This window comes from Podarcis vaucheri (assembly GCF_965113315.1).
Source record: "Podarcis vaucheri genome assembly, chromosome: 12".
Lineage (NCBI taxonomy): Eukaryota > Metazoa > Chordata > Lepidosauria > Squamata > Lacertidae > Podarcis > Podarcis vaucheri.
Genome location: NC_138750.1, coordinates 5,670,155 through 5,690,921, shown reverse-complemented (window position 1 = coordinate 5,690,921; position 20,767 = coordinate 5,670,155). Strand labels below are relative to the sequence as shown.

General features: G+C 43.7%; 1 protein-coding gene across 3 annotated transcripts; it reads left to right on the top strand.

Moving 5' to 3' along the window:
- The first annotated feature begins 1,740 nt into the window (after window positions 1-1,740).
- Window positions 1,741-20,710, top strand: STK17A (serine/threonine kinase 17a). Of its 3 annotated transcripts, XM_082192888.1 has the most exons (8): window positions 1,795-1,952; window positions 2,806-2,940; window positions 13,235-13,447; window positions 15,456-15,600; window positions 15,929-16,055; window positions 16,399-16,447; window positions 16,538-16,714; window positions 17,498-20,710. In XM_082192888.1, exons 1-8 carry the CDS (start codon window positions 1,903-1,905, stop codon window positions 17,820-17,822), a joined length of 1,221 nt encoding a protein of 406 aa, XP_082049014.1. In that variant the 5' UTR covers window positions 1,795-1,902; the 3' UTR covers window positions 17,823-20,710. The 3 variants fall into 3 exon arrangements, with proteins under 3 accessions (XP_082049016.1, XP_082049014.1, XP_082049015.1); XM_082192890.1 differs by lacking the exon at window positions 2,806-2,940 and having other exon boundaries at window positions 1,741-1,952; XM_082192889.1 differs by lacking the exons at window positions 1,795-1,952; window positions 2,806-2,940 and adding an exon at window positions 3,597-3,922.
- Window positions 20,711-20,767: the final 57 nt, after the last annotated feature.

Genomic DNA, 20,767 nt, shown 5'->3' with positions numbered 1-20,767 from the left:
ACAACTGTAGGCTCTATCTTCACCCTACATTTAAAGCAGTGTAATATCACTTTAAGGAATCATAGCATCCCCTCAAAAAGTTCTGGAAACTGTAGTTTGTTGAGGACAGTGGCGTAGCGTGGGGGGTGCAGGGGGGGCGGCCACACCGGGCGCAACACCTGGGGGTTAGGGTTAGGGGGCGCAAATTACTTGCCTTGTCCCGGGTGCTGACAACCCACGCTACGCCACTGGTTGAGGATGATAAGAGTTGTTAGAAGACTTTTCTCCTCCCAGAGCTCCAGTGGTTTAACAGGCAATCCCTCTTCCTATAGAACTCTGGGAAATGTGTCTCTGTGAGGGGAATAAGGCTCTTCTAACAACTCTCAAAACCTAATAAGCTACAGTTCCCAGGATTTGCATTGGCTTGTGCAACAGTGACAGTTTATTTTTATTATTATTAAATGTATATCCCATTTTTTCCTTCAAGGAGCTCAAGGTGACACCCATGGTTTCTCTTCCCACCCCATTCCATCCTGCTGAGGTCGTCTGTGAGACAATGAGCAGCCCAAGGTCATTAAGTGAGCTTTGTGGCTGAGTGGGGATTTGAACGCTGGCCTGTCGGGTAGGTTACCAGATGTCCCCGTTTCCCAGGGACAGTCCCTGGATTTACAATTCTGTCCCCGGACAAAATCCATCCCCAGAATGTCCCCGGATTTCATTTAATGTCCCTGGATTTATATTTTAAGTGTTGCAGATTTATTAGTAGGGAATGAATGTTATGTGCTTGGTTCAACGGCAAAAGACACATCATGTGGGGACTTCCAGTGAGGTAAAATGGCGAGCGCAACAGGAGCGGGCAGCTCCTTAAGCAACTCAGAGTTAACTGCGCTCCCAGGCTGGCTCCGGGCTGCTGAGACTGCCGCTGCCGAAGGGGAACCAGGGATGCTCAGCACGTCAACAGGGGGAACCTCAGACACGCACACACCCCCGTGACCCAAATTGAGCCGGGAGCGAGAGTGCCCGGCCGACTGCCCAGCTCCGCTCTGGAGCCAGGAAAAACCCTGGAGCTGACGCAGGGAGAAGGAGGAGAGGAGGAGAAGGAAGAGGAAGGAGAAAAAAGAGGGGAGCCCCGAGCTTGCTGTACCGCTGCCGCCGCTGAGGAAGAGAGGTAGGAGAGCACCAGGAGGGCAAGGACACGGGGCCAAGCCCAGGCTAACGCTCCAACAGAGCAGGAAGGCCACGCGACAGAGGAGACCACAGAAGAGAAGACATTACTTCTTTTTTTAAATAAATAAATATTTTTTAAATAACTTTTTTCCTCTTCTCAAAAAAAAAGTGTCCCCGGATTCTTTGAAAAAAGTCTGGTAACCTTACTGTTGGGTCCTGTTGCTGCACTCTAACCAGTTTTGGCTGCTTAGAATTTCATACATGTCCCCACTAAACTAAACACATTACGGCTACAACCTTGTGCACAACTGACACTTTGCTCTCAGTAAACATGGGCATGTATGTTGAGGCTGGGCAGTTGCCATGCTATTCACGTTTACATACAGTAAGTAAACGCACAACTTGCGCACATTTGACTTATGTGCATTCGGCTTTATGTGATTGACCAAAAATAAAACTAACATTTAAAGGGGTGGGGATCCAGGAAAAATGACTTTGGCAACCCCACTTGCCATTGAGCCCAATGGGTTTTGACTGGACACAATTTTGGCTTTGGTGTGATCCACAGAACGTAACCCCTGCGTAAATCGTGGGCTTACTGTATTATTGGCTTCCATCAACCTCAGGCAGGAGTTCCCACCAAGGTCCTCCCAAGCAAAGGAGCTGATTTTCAAGCTGAGGAGCAGGGAGAAGCAAGCTGGAGGCCTTGCCACAGCCAAGCCTGACCTCAAGACTGTCCACACAGGCCACCAACACATGCAGCACCCAGGACACAGAGTAGCCCTCCAGGAGTCCAAGGAGCTCAGGTCAGTAAATCCAGCAGCATTGTTGGTTGGGGACTTGGCTACAGGTTTTTCTGGCCCTAATTGAAAATAGCACTAACACCAGTTCTTCATGAATAGAGGTCTTGTGGGCGCTGCTTTTTTGTTTTGTCTTTCAGGTTGCAGTTATTTGCAGTTGCAGACCAGATCATACAGACATACCAAAAAAGAAATTTTTGTCAAGTCAGTGGAGTGAGCTCCTCTTCTGGGTTCCAGCCCGGGTTCCGTTAAATGCCTATCATGCTCTGCACACCTTTATTAAATTTTCTCTCCTGTTTTAGGGTTGTTGCTTTTCCCCCTTCCCATGTTTTAAGTTCTTGGCTGTTAATACCTCTCCAAATTTCGGAGCGTGTGGTGTGGTGTTCATAGAATCATAGAATCCTAGAGTTGGAAGAGACCACAAGGGCCATCGAGTCCAACCCCCTGCCAAGCAGGAAACACCATCAGAGCACTCCTGACATATGGTTGTCAAGCCTCTGCTTAAAGACCTCCAAAGTAGGAGACTCCACCACACTCCCTGGCAGCAAATTCCACTGTGAAACAGCTCTTACTGTCAGGAAGTTCTTCCTAATGTTTAGGTGGAATCTTCTTTCTTGTAGTTTGGATCCATTGCTCCGTGTCCGCTTCTCTGGAGCAGCAGAAAACAACCTTTCTCCCTCCTCTATGTGACCTCCTTTTATATATTTGAACATGGCTATCATATCACCCCTTAACCTCCTCTTCTCCAGGCTAAACATGCCCAGCTCCCTTAGCCGTTCCTCATAAGGCCTTTGACCATTTTGGTGTTGGTGTTGCACAAGCCTAATGACGCCTTTTCTTTCTGCATGGCTGGCTGCAGAGCCAAGATGTTGATGTCGTGTCACCCTCCCAGGCCAAGAGGGCCTTCTTGGTGGTGGCTACTCCCAGGCAACTTTGGTGTTCCCTGCCTTGAGAAGCCAGGCTGGCTCCCTCCTTGCTTTCATTCCTCTGGCAGGTAAAGACTTCCTTGTTCCAACAGCCCTTTGGGAACTGACTGCTTTTAAGGAGGGGGCTGGTGACATTCTGCTTTTGTGATACTGTAATTATCTGTGTTTTTAATTGATCTATTTATCCATATATAGAAATATATCTATATATTTCTATATAGATAGATAGATAGATAGATATAGTGTGTGTGTGTGTGTGTGTGTGTGTGTGTGTGTGTATATATATATATAGTGTGTGTGTGTGTATGTGTGTTTTAGTTCTACGTATTAATGTTCAATTGTCTTTTCCTATGTTTCTATTTTTTCCTGTAAGCCGCCTTGAGACCCTGTCGGGGGACAAGGCGGGAAATAAAGAGATTCCTGGAATGAGGCGGCTGTCTCCTCCGCCGCGTGTTCCTTGAGGCTCGCGCAGCGCCAAGCCAAGCCTGCAGGGGGCGCTGCCCAACCGCCCAGCCCGGAACCCTTCCTCGTTTGCCTCTGGGCCTTTCGACCTTTACCCTCCGATAAGGCGCGGTTGGCTGGGCTGGCGCAGCGGGGCGGGGTTGGGCGTGGAGGGCGTGGCTTGCTCCCGCCACTCTTAAGCCGTCGGGCCAAAGGGCGCCTGGGACGGCGGTGGAGACTCCTCCCCTCCGTCCCTCCCCCGCGCAGGCGCAGTCCGCCTCCTCGCCGCTGCTTCGCGCTACCTCAGGCAAGAGCGAGCGGCAGAAGCCGGGCAGCGCCGCCTGCCTTCGCATCCCTCCGAGGGCGGCGAGGGGCTGAGCAGGAGGAGGACGCCGCCCGCCCGCCCTCTTCCCCCTTCGGACTTCTCTCTCTCTCTCTCTCTCTCGCCATGAGTCCCGAGGAGAAGGCGCCTCCGCCGCGCCGCTCCCGGGGCAGCCGGGCGCCCCCTCAGCCGCGGCGCGGGGGCCTCTTGACGGAGATCCGGACGCGCATCCTCACCGAGCCCTTCCAGGAGCGATACGGCCTCAGCCCCGGCCGCGAGCTCGGCAGGTGAGCGGCGGGGGAAGGGGGGGGCGGGAGCCGCTGCCAGCCCGCGTTGGCAGCGCCGAGCCGCACGTGGGGACGGCGCCCTGCTTCTTGCGAGCCCGCGGTGGGAGAAGCGGGGAGGCGGCAGGGCGGAGGAGACCCGCGGCGCGGCGCCCTTCCGAGGCAGTGGGGCACAGTGGGGAGCGCCCGGAGTCGGGCCGGGGAGGGAAGTGGCGCGACCTCTTACTCCGCGTTTGCGGAGCCTCCACGTCGGAACTCGCTGCCCGCGGAGACCGAGCCGGCGCCCTGGCTGCGCTCCTTTCGGCGGGCTGAGCGCGCCCCTGCCTAGACGAGCCTGCCCAGGTGCCTCGGAAGCGGAGGGCGCCTTAACCTGCATTCGTATTTTAACTTTCGCATGTTTTTTAAATCCGTATCTGGTCCCCCGTCCTCGCCCCCTTTTTGTGAACGTTTTGAGACTTCTTGCAATCAAGCGGCGTATAAGTTTCATGAGATGAACAATTCCCCTTCCCTTTGCCGTAAAGCTGTGACTGGGGGTTTGGGGGGGGGGCGACCCTGCCTCTCAGCCCTAACCCGCCTCACAGGGTCGTGGGAGTTGAGGGGAGAGCCATGCTGCTCCCCATTGAACTCTTCGGAGAAAAAGGTGGGGTGTAAATGCAATAAACAAACCAATAAGATCTGGCGGCTCTCCTGCTCCTCTCCTTCTCCTAATCATTGCCTGAGTGATTTCAAGGTGTAAAAGAAAGACTTGGTTTTCCATTGTTTGTGGGGATGGTGGGAGAGAACTGTTCCCACAAATTCCCCTTTGGCCTGTGTCTCTCCCTCGCCTCACCCCCCACCCATTTGTGACTTGGCAAAATATATTTGATCCCATATGTGTGGAATCAGGTATCTTGGCTTTGTATGCCCACGGAGACATTGTGCTCTTCCCCCATACACACCCCTCTGCCCTACAAAAGCAGGTTTTCGCCCTTTTGGGGCAGTGTTGTTTCCAGGTTTAATGGTGCACATAGGAGTTGTTGGCAGTCTACTTCTATGAGCAAAAGTGGGTATTTTGTGCACTATTGGAAGTGTACTTTATTTTGTAGGGATCAGAGGTGTGAGTTTGCCCAAACTTTTTTCAAAGAGGGCCAGATTTGATGAACATAACATGCGTAAGGGCCAACCAAATTTTAGGCCCCCTGCAACCAAAGATTAGGCCCCCAAAATGGACTTTGGACATGCCTGCTTTAAGGATACACCACTGGTTGATGTATACTTAACCTTGAAAAATTCAAGGTAACTGATGAGTGAAGGTTATATACTTCACCCATGTTTAAAGTACGTGAATTGTGAGTCTATCCAGTATGAAGGTATACATTTTTCATACTACAGTACAGGCACAGTACTGATCTTGTAGTCTTTGGTGTGTGTTTTTTAAATCTAAAAATGCATGTATGTTGTATATGCAGTTTCCTTGTAGAAATACTTGTCATGTTTGAGTAGAGATTTATTCAACCTGTTCACAGTGAATATCGTATAAATTTAGCAAAACCTGAAAATATTTCAAAAGCAATAAAGGAAATTCAATAATACAGTCAAACCTCTGTTCTGCTTCCAAAATGTTTGACAGCCGGGGTGCGGCTTCCAATTGGTTGCAAGAGCTTCCTGCACACAAGCAGAGGCTGTGTTGGACGTTCGGCTTCTGAAAAACATTCAAAAACTGGAACATTTACTTCTGGGTTTTCGACGTTCAGGAGACAAAACATTCCAAAATGGAGACATTCGGGGGATGAGGTTTGACTGTATTGGTCAAAAAATAAAGTACTATATCTCCTTTTTCTGGTGCATTGCTGCAATACAATTTTGTATTGCAGATTTCTGGGCAGTTGATTTATTGGTGATAGCCCATTTTAAATGGTCAGGTGCAAGCCAGGTGAAGTTTAAACTTCTATTAAAATGTTTCTAAAATGCTTAACTTTGATTGTATCGTAACAATGGCCTACTGAGTTAAAGCTTCCAGTCCCAATTGTGTGGTTCTCTCTACCCCCCCCCCCGCCACAGAATACAATGTTACCTTGGTTCTTGAACGGTTTAGTTGTCAAACAAATTGGCTCCCGAACGCCACAAACCTGAAAGTAAGTGTTCCGGTTTGCAAATGTTTTTCGGGAGCCGAACGTCCGACACGCCTTCTGCTTGAGTGCAGGAAGCTCCTGCAGCCAATTGGAAGTCGTGCCTTGGTTTTTGAACAGTTTCGGGAGTCAAACTGATTAAGTTTGAGAACCAAGGTACAGTACACTGTATCTGAGATTAAGAATCTCATCCTCTACTGACTGAGCTATCCCAGATCTTTTGGTTAGCTGATCCTGCCATCTACTCCATTGACTTCCTTCCAAGTTAAGCAATAAAATAAAATACAAATCCTTAGATTGATAATAATAATAGTAGTAGTAGTAATAATAATAATAATAATAATAATAATAATAATAATAATAATAATAATAATAAATTAATTATACCCCACCCATTTAGCTGGGTTTCCCCAGCCACTCTGTGCGGCTCCCAACAGATTAAAAACAGAACAAAACATCAAATGCAGCCATTCTTTCATTTACAAATCAAGTGCACATCTTTGTAAACAAGTGTGGGCCTGCATATATAAAAAATGTAACATGAGTATCTACTCTGAGACTCAAAATGCATCTTATTGGAACATAATATAGCAGACTGTAGCTAAACGTTAGGCAGGAGATCAGAGACAACTTTGGGCATTAAGTGTATCTGCATAAGGCTTAAATTGGGCTTAATAATAGTAATAATAAGAATATGGCTGGGACTGTATGTTTGCTGTTCTGAGTTTTCTCCCATGTTAACAGAATTCATATGTGGGTCTCTTTAATTTCATATATGAAAATATCCATGGAAATTATTTTTGTTGAATTACTGCGGGATGCTATTCCCTAATCCATAGTGCAGCGATAGTCCTTAACAAGTGTACTACAACAAGAATCTGCGTATTAAGTCAGTGCTCTGCATAGTGAAATATTTGTTTGTGTTTTTATTTAAATTACTTACAACCTCCTCTTCATAGTTCATATAATTCCAGAGTGTGGAATGTTAAAATACAGTAAATCAATATGTCATTTAAATACAATTTAAAGTGAAAGCTGCCAGTATACTAATAACCTACACTTATTTATTTAAAAAATATTTGGTCTTAATGTGCAAAACAAACCTATATTGGGGATCATGATATAACTAGCAGAATGAGAAGGCTTCTTAGCCTGTTGTAATTATAGTTGGATAACATATCTATGGGTAGATGGCTGTACTGAAATATTGGTTCATTTATTGGTATTTTGCTCTTCTTACAGAGATTTGCACAAAATGTTAACCAACCTACTATTATTTAATCCATGATGTTCAGCTGACTGTTGTGACTTTTCTCCTTGCAGACAAAATAAGCTGGTGATAGCAAAGCCCACAAAAGTTCTAGTGGCTGCTATTGAAGAAAGGCCTGAGGATTATACTCGGGTATTTTTTATTGAAGCACTGATAGAAATTTATGAAAACTTGCAGGTGGAAGATAAAGAAATAATTTCTGTGACTTTGTGTGGTAGCTGAGTCCCTGCTTAGTGGTCATGAAGTCTTTTATTGGCAATTGTCCACAATGAAGAGATCAGAAGTAAACACAGTCTCTGAACCTAAATAGCATAAAAGTGTATATTTACATGAAATTCTGTTTCCATGAAATTACATTGTTCACTGTTCTCTGAGGTTTGCATTCTATTTTGCCAGCAGGATAACGGTATCAAACCAAAAAATTATGTGATAGATTTCTATAGATTTTTTCACTCTATAAGACGCACCAAACCATAAGACGCACCTAGTTTTTGGAAGAGGAAAACAAGAAAAAAAAATATTCTGAATCTCAGAAGCCAGGACAGCAAAGGGGATCTGGATTATGGGATAGTGCACGCAGCCTCTCCCGGGCAGTGGGATGAAGGCTCCCCCTGCCTGGAAGAGGCTGCGCGCAGCTAAGCAAGAAGCCAGGACAGTCAGCGGGATCGCAGCGCAGCGATCCTGCTGGCTGTCCTGGCTTATGGGATAGCCGCACGCAGCCTCGCCTCTCCCAGGCAAGGGGAGCCTTCATTACACTGCCCAGGGAGAGCCTGCGCGCAGCTAAGGCTCCACCAAGAGCTGCGCTCCCTTTAAAGAGTGAGCGGAGTGTGTGTGTGGCGTTTGGGGGCTTTCCCCTGAGGAGGGCAGCCCTTCTCCCTCCTCGGGGGAAAAGCCCCCAAGAGCCGCACACACGCTCCACGCGGCTCTTTAAAGGGAGCGCTGAGCAGAGCTTCCCGCCTGCATTCGCTCCATAAGACGCACACACATTTCCCCTTATTTTTTAGGAGGGGAAAAGTGCGTCTTATAGAGCAAAAAAATACGGTAATTAATTGATTGAGAAATCACTTTGGACAATAATGGGGAAGGGATGATGAAGGGCAGCCTTCCACAATCTGGAAGGGCCATAACTCAGTGATTGACCATCTGCTTTGCATGCCAAAGGACCTAGGTTCAATCCCTGGCATGTCCCTGATTGGTCTGGAAAAGACTCCTTGTCAACAAGCTGGATAGCTGCTGCCAGTTTGTGTTGACAGTATCGAGCTATAGGAACCAGCAGTCTGACTCAGTAGAGGTTCTGTGTACTTTGCCACAGATAAGGATGTGTTTGTGTTTTGGTTTGTGAAGGTTCAGTAAAGCATAACAACACCTTTTATAAATGAAATCTCACTTGAGGTTCATAAAAGATTGCATCCTTGCCATTTGGTGGAGAGTAACATGTTCGTACATATGAGCCTTGGGCATAGCCGGGGGGGGGCAGCTGCCCCCCTTAAATCAAGTAAATAAATTAAAATACTTAACTAACTGACCAATTTTGCTACAGATAACTCGGTTCTGTCTCCACCCCCAACACAAAGCCTGCCCCGCCCTAAAAGAAATCCTGGGTATGCCCATGATTATGAGCTAAATTGGGCTGACTTGTAGAAGACACTTCCTGTGTTCCTAACCTGGTACCTTCCAGATGTGGGAGTAGCCCAAAACATCTGGAGGGCACCAGACTGGGGAGACCTGATCTAGAGTAACTGGATTTGCTAGAGAACATCAGGCTTAGGTCTGGATGGCTTTAATTTCTTAAAGTATATAGAAAACTAAATGCCACTGTCCATAGTGTTCCATCCATTTCTGCAAGTGACTGAAAATGTACTTTGTATTAGATTGGGTACCCTTCTGACCCATCCTAATACTCATAGCTTTCCCTTCCCCATTCCTTCCTTAGAAGATGGACAAGGTATGGCTCTCATCACTTATTTTCTGGGTAGCATTTAATGCATTGGTTGACTATAGGGAAAGAGTGGGAAATATTGAGGGTTATTGTGTATTTTCATGTTTGCATACCTTGCCAAAATCTGCTTTTCCCTCAACCCATGTTATTTCCTTGTATAAATTCCTGTACTTATTCAAGGGAAAAGAGAAATAGTAGAAAAGCCAGTCTTAGGTGTTGTACAGACATATGTGTAGATTCTCCCAGAGTGATCACAAATAGATAAACCTATAATTCAACCCAAAATACAATTACTTGGAATCTCATTGTCTTCAGATATTAAGATAATTGTTTTAGTTTTCTAAATCTGTCATAAATGCCATTTGCATCTGCTTAAATCTATGTTGGTAGTAGCTGGCATCTACATTAGGGATACTAATGTAGTATCTTTTCCTAATTTACAATGTAATATAAAATAACAGTAGTTTAGTTGCTAGAGCAATAGAGATGACACATGCAAATAGTATGATGCTTAAATATTGAGCAAGGTGAACTTGGTGATTTTTTAAAAGTAGCATTGCAGCTTTGCACTGTAGACAGAACTGAATTAGGTGGGTCGGTAGTCTGACTTGGTATACGATAGCTTCATATGCTCATTATTTACAAATTACATTAAGCCTGAAACTTAAACACATTTAAATTGTGTGTATTGCTTCATGCAATTGGCAAAACACTAACTTTTTTTAACAGGCAGAAAGGGCATGGGGTTCCAGGTAAAATGACTTTGGCAATTCCACCCATCATTGGCTATATGTTATTTTGGCTTTAGGTGTGATCCTTGGATCGTAACCCCCACGTAAGTTGCGGGCTTAAAAAGGTAAAGGTACCCCTGCCCGAACGGGCCAGTCTTGACAGACTCTGGGGTTTGTGCGCCCATCTCACATCTATTGGCCGGGGGCCAGCGCTGTCCGGAGACACTTCCGGGTCACGTGGCCAGCGTGACAACGCTGCTCTGGCGAGCCAGAGCCGCACACGGAACGCCGTTTACCTTCCCGCTGGTAAGCGGTACCTATTTATCTACTTGCCCCCGGGGGTGCTTTCGAACTGCTAGGTTGGCAGGCGCTGGGACCGAGCAGCGGGAGCGCACCCCGCCGCGGGGATTCGAACCGCCGACCTTTCGATCGGCAAGCCCTAGGCGCTGAGGCTTTAGCCCACAGCGCCACCCGCGTCCCTAAGTTGCGGGCTTACTGTATGGCTAAATTGCATGCAACTTACAATAAGCTTCACAGAATATCAAAAAGCTGTAAGATTTAAAATACAATGCAGTATGATAACTTTAATAAATGTTATTAATTGACTATACGTTCAATATTTTCATATTAAAATGCAAAAATGTGGATTTTGTTTCATAAATACAATGTTTGAGATAGGAAAGAGAATTAAGGGAATGTATTCTTTGTTATGCATATTGAACCTAACTAGAGAATTCACTTCTGTCCTTTATCTCATTCATCTTATAATTGCAGCCTCTTAAGTCTGTAGTCTTGCTTCCTAGGGAGTATGTTCCATTGAATTGTTTAGGACTTGCTTTTGAGTAAACATGCTTAGAATTGCCCAGTAAAACAACACAAGTAATGAAACCTTTCATTGAAAAAGGAACTGCTGGCAGTAGAGTATGACTTTTACAATCCAGAATGTATGGGAAGACTGTGGATATCCCTATATAAATAGTGTGGAATTCTGTAAATCAAATGCAGTTCCGTTACTTGCAAATCCTCTTTCTCACTTTCAAAACAATTAGTTTCTTTCCTGAAGTTACTATTAATATGTATAGCACCCACAATAGTGACATGATATTGTAGTTTACTTTAAGAAACTATTATTTGATGTCACATTCTTAGATGTTCACTAGTGGATCCATGACAACCAGAGAGTGGGTAAACATATGACGTAAAAGTATTTTGCTTATTGAGCTTGACTTGTGATCAGTAGCGCCTTTGTTTCTTTTCTTCAAGCCAGGAGGCATGCCAACTTAAACCATGCCTTTGAGGTTGGTAGTCTCAAGAAATGACATTGAGCTCTTTTTAATTCAACTCTGAGTTCCAGTGAACCCATTCAGATTTTTAGCCAATGCCATACTGCAGACATCAGATTTAGCTAATGAAACCATTTAACTTTACCCAGAATTTTCTTTCCCAATTAAAGTACATGTTTCATAGCCCATACCCAAGCAAGAAACCTTCCTTTTCCTGGGGGAAATACATTTGTATTCCTGTAGTGCTCCAACTTCCTGGTTCCCCTTAGTTTGCCTCTTAAAGTAAATTCTCACGCCCTGCACTTAGCCACATTTACTTGAAACTAATTACCATTAATTTTAGTGGAGCTTGTATGTCCAAGTCTGTGTGTGTGTGCAGGGGATTTTTTTTAAAGCAAGCAGTTTTGATGAATGATGCTTTTAAAGACTAATTAATAAAACATGAATCTTAAATTTAGTATACATATTAAAAGCATAAGGATTTTTAATGAAAGTTACAAATTTAAATGGATCAGTACTTGTTCTGCTTATCAGCTCATGCGGACAAATTTGGTATTTCAGACTACGGAGAGTTAATAGGTTGACGTTTTTTCAGTTTTTGTGGACTATAAATCTGAGAAGTCTTAATAGTATCCATATCCACATCCAAGGCTTTTTCTCAGTTGGAGCTGTACTCCAGTTCCTCACAGGTGCCAGGCGCCACTGCAGGTTGGCTTCCGGACACTGACCTGCTCTTTTAGCCAGTTGCCAGAGTGGGAAAGGAGAAGTGAAGGGGATGGGAGTTTGAGGGTGAGGAGAGGTCAGTGCAAGCCTGAGCCACCAGGACACAAACCCTTAAGCCCAACCGTGGCTCCACCTCAGGGAGGCCATGTGATGGCCTGGCTGTGTGTATGTTGCCTTGAACCGGGAATGTGCCTCTGGTTTGGACTCAGGCAGTGGCAATGCACGCATTCCCCCCACCCCACCCCTTTCTTTTCCTCATGGAGGGAGATTTGGGTGCCCCATTCAGCTTTGCTGCTGGGCTCCCTCCATCTATCACTCGCTCCCCCTTTCTTTCCCCATCTCTCTCTGCTTTTCTCTTTTTAAAACCCAATGTTTTGGTTAAGTTTTCGTTGCCTTGTTTAACGTACTTTTAATGTATGATATGCTTTTAATTTCATATAAACTAGCAGGTTAGTTTACAACAGTTTTAAGTAGCACACTTTAAGGTGTTATCTACCTCAGACTCTCAACAGTGGTGCTTAAACTCTAAATGAACTTTGGAGTGGGGGCATTCAGGGACACTGAAGTCTTGTGCAAACTAAACTGGATGCTCAAGATGTGTGTGTCTGCTGTCAGTTCTGTAGGCCTATAATACGTGTTAGTTGTGCCAGAAAGATATATGTAATATGAAGGAAAGGGGTGGGGGTTAGGAAGAATCTGAAGTTTGTATGCAGAGTGGAAGGAAAGGAGGACCTTTATCTACCTCCCCACTTCTCCCCACTCTCTGAAGACTGGAGAAGGGACCCACACACTGTATGGATACTAAGTGGGCAGGCAGGGGAAGCTTTATTTTTTTCAGTCTTCAGGTGAGGACTGGACTATATGTAAAGTGAACGTAAGATTGTAGCTGGAGTTCATTCATTTTCTGCTTTGTAATCTTGTTATACAAAAAAAGGGGGGGGGGCTCCCAGACATTCTGTTATTGCGCCCAGAACCTAGTTTTCAGGCTTCATGTGGTGCCTGAGTTTCTAACACTCTGCAGATTCACTTATCTGAAATTCTGACTTCCTTATTTTTTATGTGTGCTTTGTTGATCAGCGACAGCCATTTTTGTGAGCAAGATCAAACAAATCAATTTATTGATTACTATAGGGTGTAATGGAAATCGTCAACTCATTATGCAAACACTTGCCTAATGAACAATTTCCAGGGAACACATTGTGTGTGTGATGTGGGGCCTGTGTGTAATTGAAATTTGCATCCTAACTTTTATTTCTTCTAGGGGGAAATTTGCAGTAGTAAAAAAGTGTGTAAAGAAAGAAACTGAAAAAGAATTTGCAGCAAAATTCATGAGGAAAAGAAGAAAGGGCCAAGATTGCCGGATGGAGATAATTCATGAGATTGCAGTTCTGGAACTGGCACAACGAAATCGTTGGGTTATTAACTTGCATGAAGTATATGAAACACCAACAGAAATTATTTTGGTTTTGGAATAGTAAGTATTAATTTCATTATAATCATGTGGTGGGTTTATAAAATGACAGGATTTATCATTAACATATTTTATTCAAAAGCAATGCCAAATTTTTGCCCCATTTTTGGAGCTCTTGTTAGTTTTTCAAAATGGTGCATAACCAGGTGTGTGTGTGTGTGTGTGTGTGTGTGTGTGTTGTCTTAACATTTCATCCATAGCAACTTAATGCTACCAATGACACTGACTTTGCCAGGATTTCAGCAAAATGGAGTGTATAGCTTTAAGGTTCTAAACACTGGAAACTAGTCCATGGCATGGAAAGGATTGGTTGATACTGGTTGATAGCCCATTGACTTCAGTGGGAGTTTACTCTCTGTAGGACTGCAACCTCAGAGCTGAAACCTTGAAGTTGAAAGGAGAAGTTAGTGGGTCCTCAGTCTGATGAGGCTCCTAACTAGTGTTTGAAGATAACTCACCAAGTAAAGTGTCCTTGGGGTTCTAGAGGTATGAGGTTTACAGCAGTACTATTATTAAATATGTCTTTAAGGATGTTTTATTCTAAGAGAATAATTATAGGCTTCAAAAAGATTCGTCACTAACCAGCAGATTCCTAATGTTCCTGGAACATATTGACTCATTGAAGCATATCTACTATGAATTGTAGAAAGTTCCTATTTTCATGCTTAGATATATGACTGAACTAGGAAAGCAATGCTTGTCTCTGTTTGGTGCAGTTTTTTAGTACAGTAACCATAAGTCCCTGAGAATTTGGAGACTAATATCACAGTGCTCTGCATTGTTTTGTTTGTTCTTTAATTACATCCTGCCTGTCTATGAAATGGTGCTCAAGAATGTTAACAGCAGTAAAATACATAGCAGAATGCACAATAAGACAGTTACACATGAATATAAACATCCAATTTCTTTTTAATCATTTATTTTTAGTAATCGTAATTGCTGGATAAATAAATGACTGGCTGCAGTATTTGCACATCCCAACTAGGGCTGAGCAATACCTGGTTTTCAACATTGTGATATATCAACCAACGTTCAAAATTAGCTGTGTGTTGTGCTGTTGGGTGAATCGGGTATTTGGCAGAGTAGCACAGTAGCAAAATATGTGGGGGGTTTTCCTGCAGGGCTGCTTGGTCTGGTGGTGTTGTTTAGTCGTATCCGACTCTTTGTGACCCCCTGGACCAGAGCACGCCAGGCACTCCTGTCTTCCACTGCCTCCTGCAGTTTGGTCAAACTCATGTTTGTATCTTCGAGAACACTGTCCAACCATCTCGTCCTCTGTCGTCCCCTTCTCCTTGTGCCCTCCATCTTTCCCAACATCAGGGTCTTTTTCAGGGAGTCTTCTCTTCTCATGAGGTGGCCAAAGTACTGGAGCCTCAGCTTCATGATCTGCCCTTCCAGTGAGCACTCAGGGCTAATTTCCTTCAGAATGGATAGGTTTAATCTTCTTGCAGTCCATGGGACTCTCAAGAGTCTCCTCCAGCACCAGAATTCAAAAGCATCCATTCTTCGGCGATCAGCCTTCTTTATGGTCCAGCCAGGTCTGGTAGCGGGCAGCAAAAAATAATAATAGTGCCTAGACATTTTCTTTTGGCGCTCACAGTTTTGGGACTGGATCAGTAAAAGAGAAGCTAGTCCTGATGCTGTGGAATTATTTTTTTGATTCTGTCTATATTCAGATGACTTTTCTCAATCATAACACTAACTGAGCCAAGCCATGGATTAGCCTTGGGGTAGCACAGCAGCAGAAAGAGTAGGGAAGGAGCAAAGCATCCATTATTTTTCATCTTGAGCACCAGTACACTTGCTCTTTCATGCTTAGTCATGGTTTTGCTTAGCAGTTCATTTGGACTTGGTTACCAAAATACTGAAAAGCTGTTTATTTACCAGTTAGACCTATTTAAGGCAAGCATACACATTTCGCATACTCTGTGAGCAATAAGGCTATTGGAGTGAATTGTTGCGTATTATTTCTCTTCTCTAGAAAAGTTTAAATATATCTGTTTTTCCTCAGTGCTGCTGGAGGAGAAATATTTGACCAGTGTGTAGCTGAAAGAGATGATGCCTTCAAGGAAAAAGAGGTTAAGCGTCTCATGAGGCAAATTTTAGAAGGTGTTTCATTTTTGCATCGAAATAATGTAGTTCACCTTGACTTGAAGGTAAGATGTGGTTTAGAAGTATGGAGGCAATATGAAGAACCAAATTTGTAGTTCAGGGTGGGGGACCATTTCCAGAACCTGCCCCCCCCCATGGACCATTTTAGACAGGGAGGTGGTCACCCAGCTATCAGTTTACATCATGTCAGCTGCTCACATCTAAGTTTGGGCAGAGAATTAAAAGGCAGCAAGCAGCAAAGCCTACTGCAGTTCAAAGAGCAGACACAGGCTTACCTGTTATCTTGGTGTTGTAGAAAATTTTAAGCCATTAAGACTGCTGTGGATTTCTTAACAGATTCTGCTAATACTGCCTTTATTCATTTATTTTCAGCCCCAGAATATTCTGCTAACCAGTGAATCACCACTGGGAGATGTTAGAATAGTTGACTTTGGCCTCTCCAGAGTAATGAAGAATAGTGAAGAACTAAGAGAAATTATGGGAACGCCTGAGTATGTGGGTAAGTTCTTAGCAAGTCACTAATGTGATAATGGGCAAGCAGTAATGGGGTAATCCAAATATTTGGATTAAAGTATCAGTCATAGTTTCAAAAATGCATGTTCTCTTCAAAGACCTGGTAATTAAGTTGTGGCAGTGATTCAGAATATCCAAGAACACACTTTAAGAAACATATACAGAATTACTGCAAGCTACCTTTATTAGTTCTCAAGCTTCTGATACCATCATTGGTAAAAGCTACAGAAGTAGGTTGATGATTCTATACTACTGGCATCTGTATCTTAAATTGTTCACATTTTTAGTAGAATGCATAGCAACCAGCTCTATTTTCCCCCCTACAATAGCTCCAGAAATTCTGAGTTATGATCCAATCAGCACTGCAACAGATATGTGGTAAGGAGAGCTCTTTATTGAATAGTTGTTTTGTAAACTGCAAGTTTTCCTCTTAAGAAGCTTATGTGTGTTATTTTTTATTTATTTTAGGAGCATTGGAGTGCTAGCATATGTTATGCTCACAGGAGTATCACCTTTCTTGGGAAATGATAAACAGGAAACATTCTTAAATATATCTCAGATGAATGTTAATTACTCTGAGGATTTTGACCTTATATCTGAATTTGCTGTGGATTTCATCAAATCTCTTCTGGTTAAAAAGCCTGAGTAAGTTATATTTAAAAGTTTTTTGCTTCATTGCTTTAAACCATACAAGGCACAAATAAAATTCAGTTCAGTTGAAACACTGCTGGTTTATGAAACCATGGTTATGGAAGCCAGGTGTGTGCATTAGTCCCGTGGGCTACTTCCATAAGATGGGGAACTCTGGTTTAATGGCAGCTAACTAACTACGGTATTAAACCAGGATCCTAATATTAATAAACCATGATCTATGAAGGTGGCAGCATTAACATTCAAACCAGGCCATTGACGTTGATTAATTTTTTTGCAGATTACCCACAGTAGCATGGGCCACATTGTTCCTGATACAGGACAGATCGCTATCATTTGACAATTTCTCACTTTTTTATGTACTATAAGGTCTGAGTTCTTCATAAAAGTATGCTTCCATAAATTTATAGAGGTATTCTATGAATTTTAAACATTGAAGTAATCAATGTCTTTGAATTAAAGAAGTTTTCCTGCCTTTTAAAATGTATGAGGTAGACCTGAGCCTGCCCTCTGTACAAAACATACTATAAGCAAGTAATTAATGCAACATCTTTTTCACTGCATGGGGACTATTATGAAAAAGGTTAAACGTGGCTTTGACAAGATGGAACTGCCAAATTTGCATCTGAATGCATGTTAAGCACAGATCAGTTTAATGATGAATCTCTAGTGGGAGGAAACTGTTGACATAATGGATAATGTGTTCTGAACTGGATTTTTAGCATTTCATCCTTTTGGCCAGTCTTTTTGAGCAAGTGTTCCCTCTTTTCTGTCTAGGGAACGGGCAACAGCAGATGAATGTTTGGTACATTCTTGGCTAGCACAAATGGATGTTCCTGATACTATATACTGGATAAAGAACACAGAGGAAGCAAACACTGTTATTGTAAATGAAGAAGCTTTTACTTCTGAAAATTCTACAGATGGAGAAAAAACAGAAGAGTCATTAGTGTCAGAAGAGCTGATTGTAGTAGCTTCATATACACTGGGCCAATGTAGGCAATCGGAAAAAGATAAAATTGTTGAACAGAAGACCATTTCCAAGCGCTTTAAATTTGAAGAACCATTGCTGCAAGAAATACCTGGAGAATTTATTTACTGAATTGCAACTTGTTTCTGCTCTTTTGAGATCTTGAAACATTAACTTGGGAGACCAATTTATGTATTGCCAAATGTACGTTTATATGCAAATACATTTCTTGATAAAGTAGGATTCAAAAGTCAATGAGAAAACTGTGCCAAACATCTTAATTTTTGTGGACGTGGTATGTGTATGCTTACCTTAAGTGGTCAGGCAGCATTGCAGGATGACACCCACCACGATCTGGCAGCGGACTGTGTCTTGAGGGGTTTTCTCCAACTGGCACGATGAAAATTGAGTCGTTGCACTGGCAGGGGAAGCGGATCGCAGCCTTCCCAAAATTGGCCGGTCGTGGCAGGCTGCTTGGCTAGCTGGTCCACCTCTGGGGTACTTCACTTGGGCCAGTTTTCCACCTCCTTGGTATGGCACCAAAAAGAATTTGGACATGCAGCCACAGAGTTGGGCATGTGTGCTTGCGTTTTCATCTTCCTGGGCTGCTGACTTGGCTTAACATCCAGTGTCCAGATTACGTGGCTGGGCCACAGGAGTATGTGTTGGGAACAACTTATGCCTTTCCTGTCCTCTAGAATGAAAGCCTGTTGTCTAGATCTGTTAGTCATCCAGCTGGGCAAAAATGACCTGGACCCATGGAAAGGCGCATAGACCTGATTTTGGCCATCGTGGATAACCTCAAGGCTCTAAATGAACTGTACCCTAAAATGGCCATATGCTGGTCTGAGTTGCTAGAGGCACATCAGTGGTGGCATATTCTGAAACTCGCTAAGATTACCAAGGCAAGGAAGGTGGTAAACTGTGCAGTGGTGCACAGAATTGAGGCAACTGGCAGAAGGGTGATTTGGCACCCAGACATCACTTTTGACAAAGATGTGCTTTTCAGGCATGATGGTGTGCACCTGTCAGGCATGGGTAATGATGTCTCAAATGCTCTCAAAATATCATTGAGGGCCTTAGGTCCTGGTTGCAGATGTAGGGGGTTTTGCAACCAGCCAGGTTTGGCTTGAGTGGTGGTTTAGGCATTGGGTAAGCCTTTGTCTTTGGTGGAGAGGGGGGTGTACCCTCTGCCTGCTCCTCCAGTATTCAGGGGTGACCCCTTAAAGGGATCTGGTAGGAGTCACATCTCTCCAGAAGCCCAGGCTGGGGCTAGGGCCATAGCATCCTCAAGGCGGCAGCCCTGCAGGGGATTCCTACTTGATGTGTGTCATAGGACCTCTTTGCCTAGGGTTGACCCCTAACAGGTATACCCCAGCAGGCGTGCTGGTAGTTCAGCGGTTATACCCCATGCATATGCTAAACCTCTACATCTGTAACCAGTAAGGTTGTGGCCCAATTTTACCCTAAGCAATGTTGTCCTGTTTATTCGGGTGATGGGTGTGCGGGGAGGGGTGCCTGTGCCATGCAAGTTAAATGCCCTTACAGAAAAAAAACAAAAAGCAGTAGTTCTTTTTTCTTCTCCTGTTGGTATGTGTAAAGCTTTTGTACTATATCCTGTGTTTTAACTATTCATGGCCGGGGTTGCTGTCCCAGTGCAAGTGACCATTGATAAGTATCCCACTTGTTTGGACAAGCTGATAAACATTGATTTTCACCAAGTGCAGCAAAGTACCAAAATATAGTTACGCCCAAATTCTAAGTTGCTATTAGACGTAGCTATAGACTAATCCAAAGTCCTGAACCACTGTGCTGGGCAGGATTTGGATGTGGCACCTCTGCTGGGCTTTGCCGGGCCTACTGAAATGGTGGGTGGTACAACTGCCGGCTGTAGCCAGTAGTAGAACCTCCAAAATGAGCTGGCTCTTGGGTAGGGAGGGAGTGGAGCTGGTGAAAATAAGCACAACTGCCCCTCCCATTACTTCTCCCCTGGCCAGCAATGAGCCGCAGAGCTTTGGATGCGGTGGCAGCCCCACTATTCCACTTCGCCTGCTCCTCCTGGCTGAGAGTTAGGATTGCTCCATAAGCTGGTTTCTTTTCCTTATGCTGGTTTAAGTCTTCTATTGCAGAGCATAAACTTTTATCATTGTTTCCAGCACAAATTAAAAAGGCAAATTTCCAAGTGCTGTGTGTGTCTGTCCCATTACCTTTCAGTTTGCATTGTACAGGACTAAACTTGGTAAAATATTTGAGTTTTTAAATGTACTTCTAACAAGGCCAGCTTGATCTTGGTTGGCTGCTTGGAGACTTTGCTGCACTCTGTTATATTAACTTGCTGTGCCTTAAGGTTGGCCTTGTGCAGTTCACAAATCGTTGCAAGTTTGTATAATGATGTGGAAGTCTAATGTAAGTTATAAGCAAAATTTAAGTAACTCTGTATTGGAAAAAGTAGCTAATACGTAGGGATGCCAGTTAATTCCACAAGCGTAATACTGTCAATCTGAAATGCTACAGTACAAAAATTAACCTTACGGAAAATGTAAATAAGTGCCTGTATAAAGTAGGAAGGGGAAATTCTCCAAATGTAGAAAAAGGGATTCTGGGCTCTGGTTCCTGTAGCTGCAGTTCATAATGTTCTGAAATGAGTTGTCCTTTCTCATAAGCTATGGTGCTTTTCTTACAGGAACTACTGAGTTTCTGAGAAGCAGCACATGGGTTTAGCTGGATCAATTGCACATTAACACCTCTAGGTATCAGATACCTGGGATGGCAGAGTTAAATTAGATTATGATCAACTCCTTCTAAGTACTCTATAGTTATCTAAGGGAAAGATGAAATGAGATCCAAAGCAAAATTAGTCAGACCAATTTAAGTTATAGTAATGTAAAGAAGTGCTGTGCCTTTAAATATTTCTGAAAACTCCTGGCAGATGTATGCTTACTGTGTGCCTTTAAACACACAAGATCGGTTGGCAAATGTGAAACCATTTGCTTTAATGTAATAAACTGGTTTTTCCTGTTCTTTGATTATGTTTTTTAGCACTTACCTACTGTAACATTACATTTAAAAAAAAATGT

Excerpts from the sequence above, each read along its gene's own strand:
- STK17A (XM_082192888.1), top strand. The coding sequence starts at position 1,903 with ATGCAGCACCCAGGACACAGAGTAGCCCTCCAGGAGTCCAAGGAGCTC. Across the intron at positions 2,941-13,234 it reads TGCTTTCATTCCTCTGGCAG|GGGGAAATTTGCAGTAGTAA; the intron begins GTAAAGACTTCC and ends TATTTCTTCTAG. Across the intron at positions 16,056-16,398 it reads GGGAACGCCTGAGTATGTGG|CTCCAGAAATTCTGAGTTAT; the intron begins GTAAGTTCTTAG and ends CCCCTACAATAG.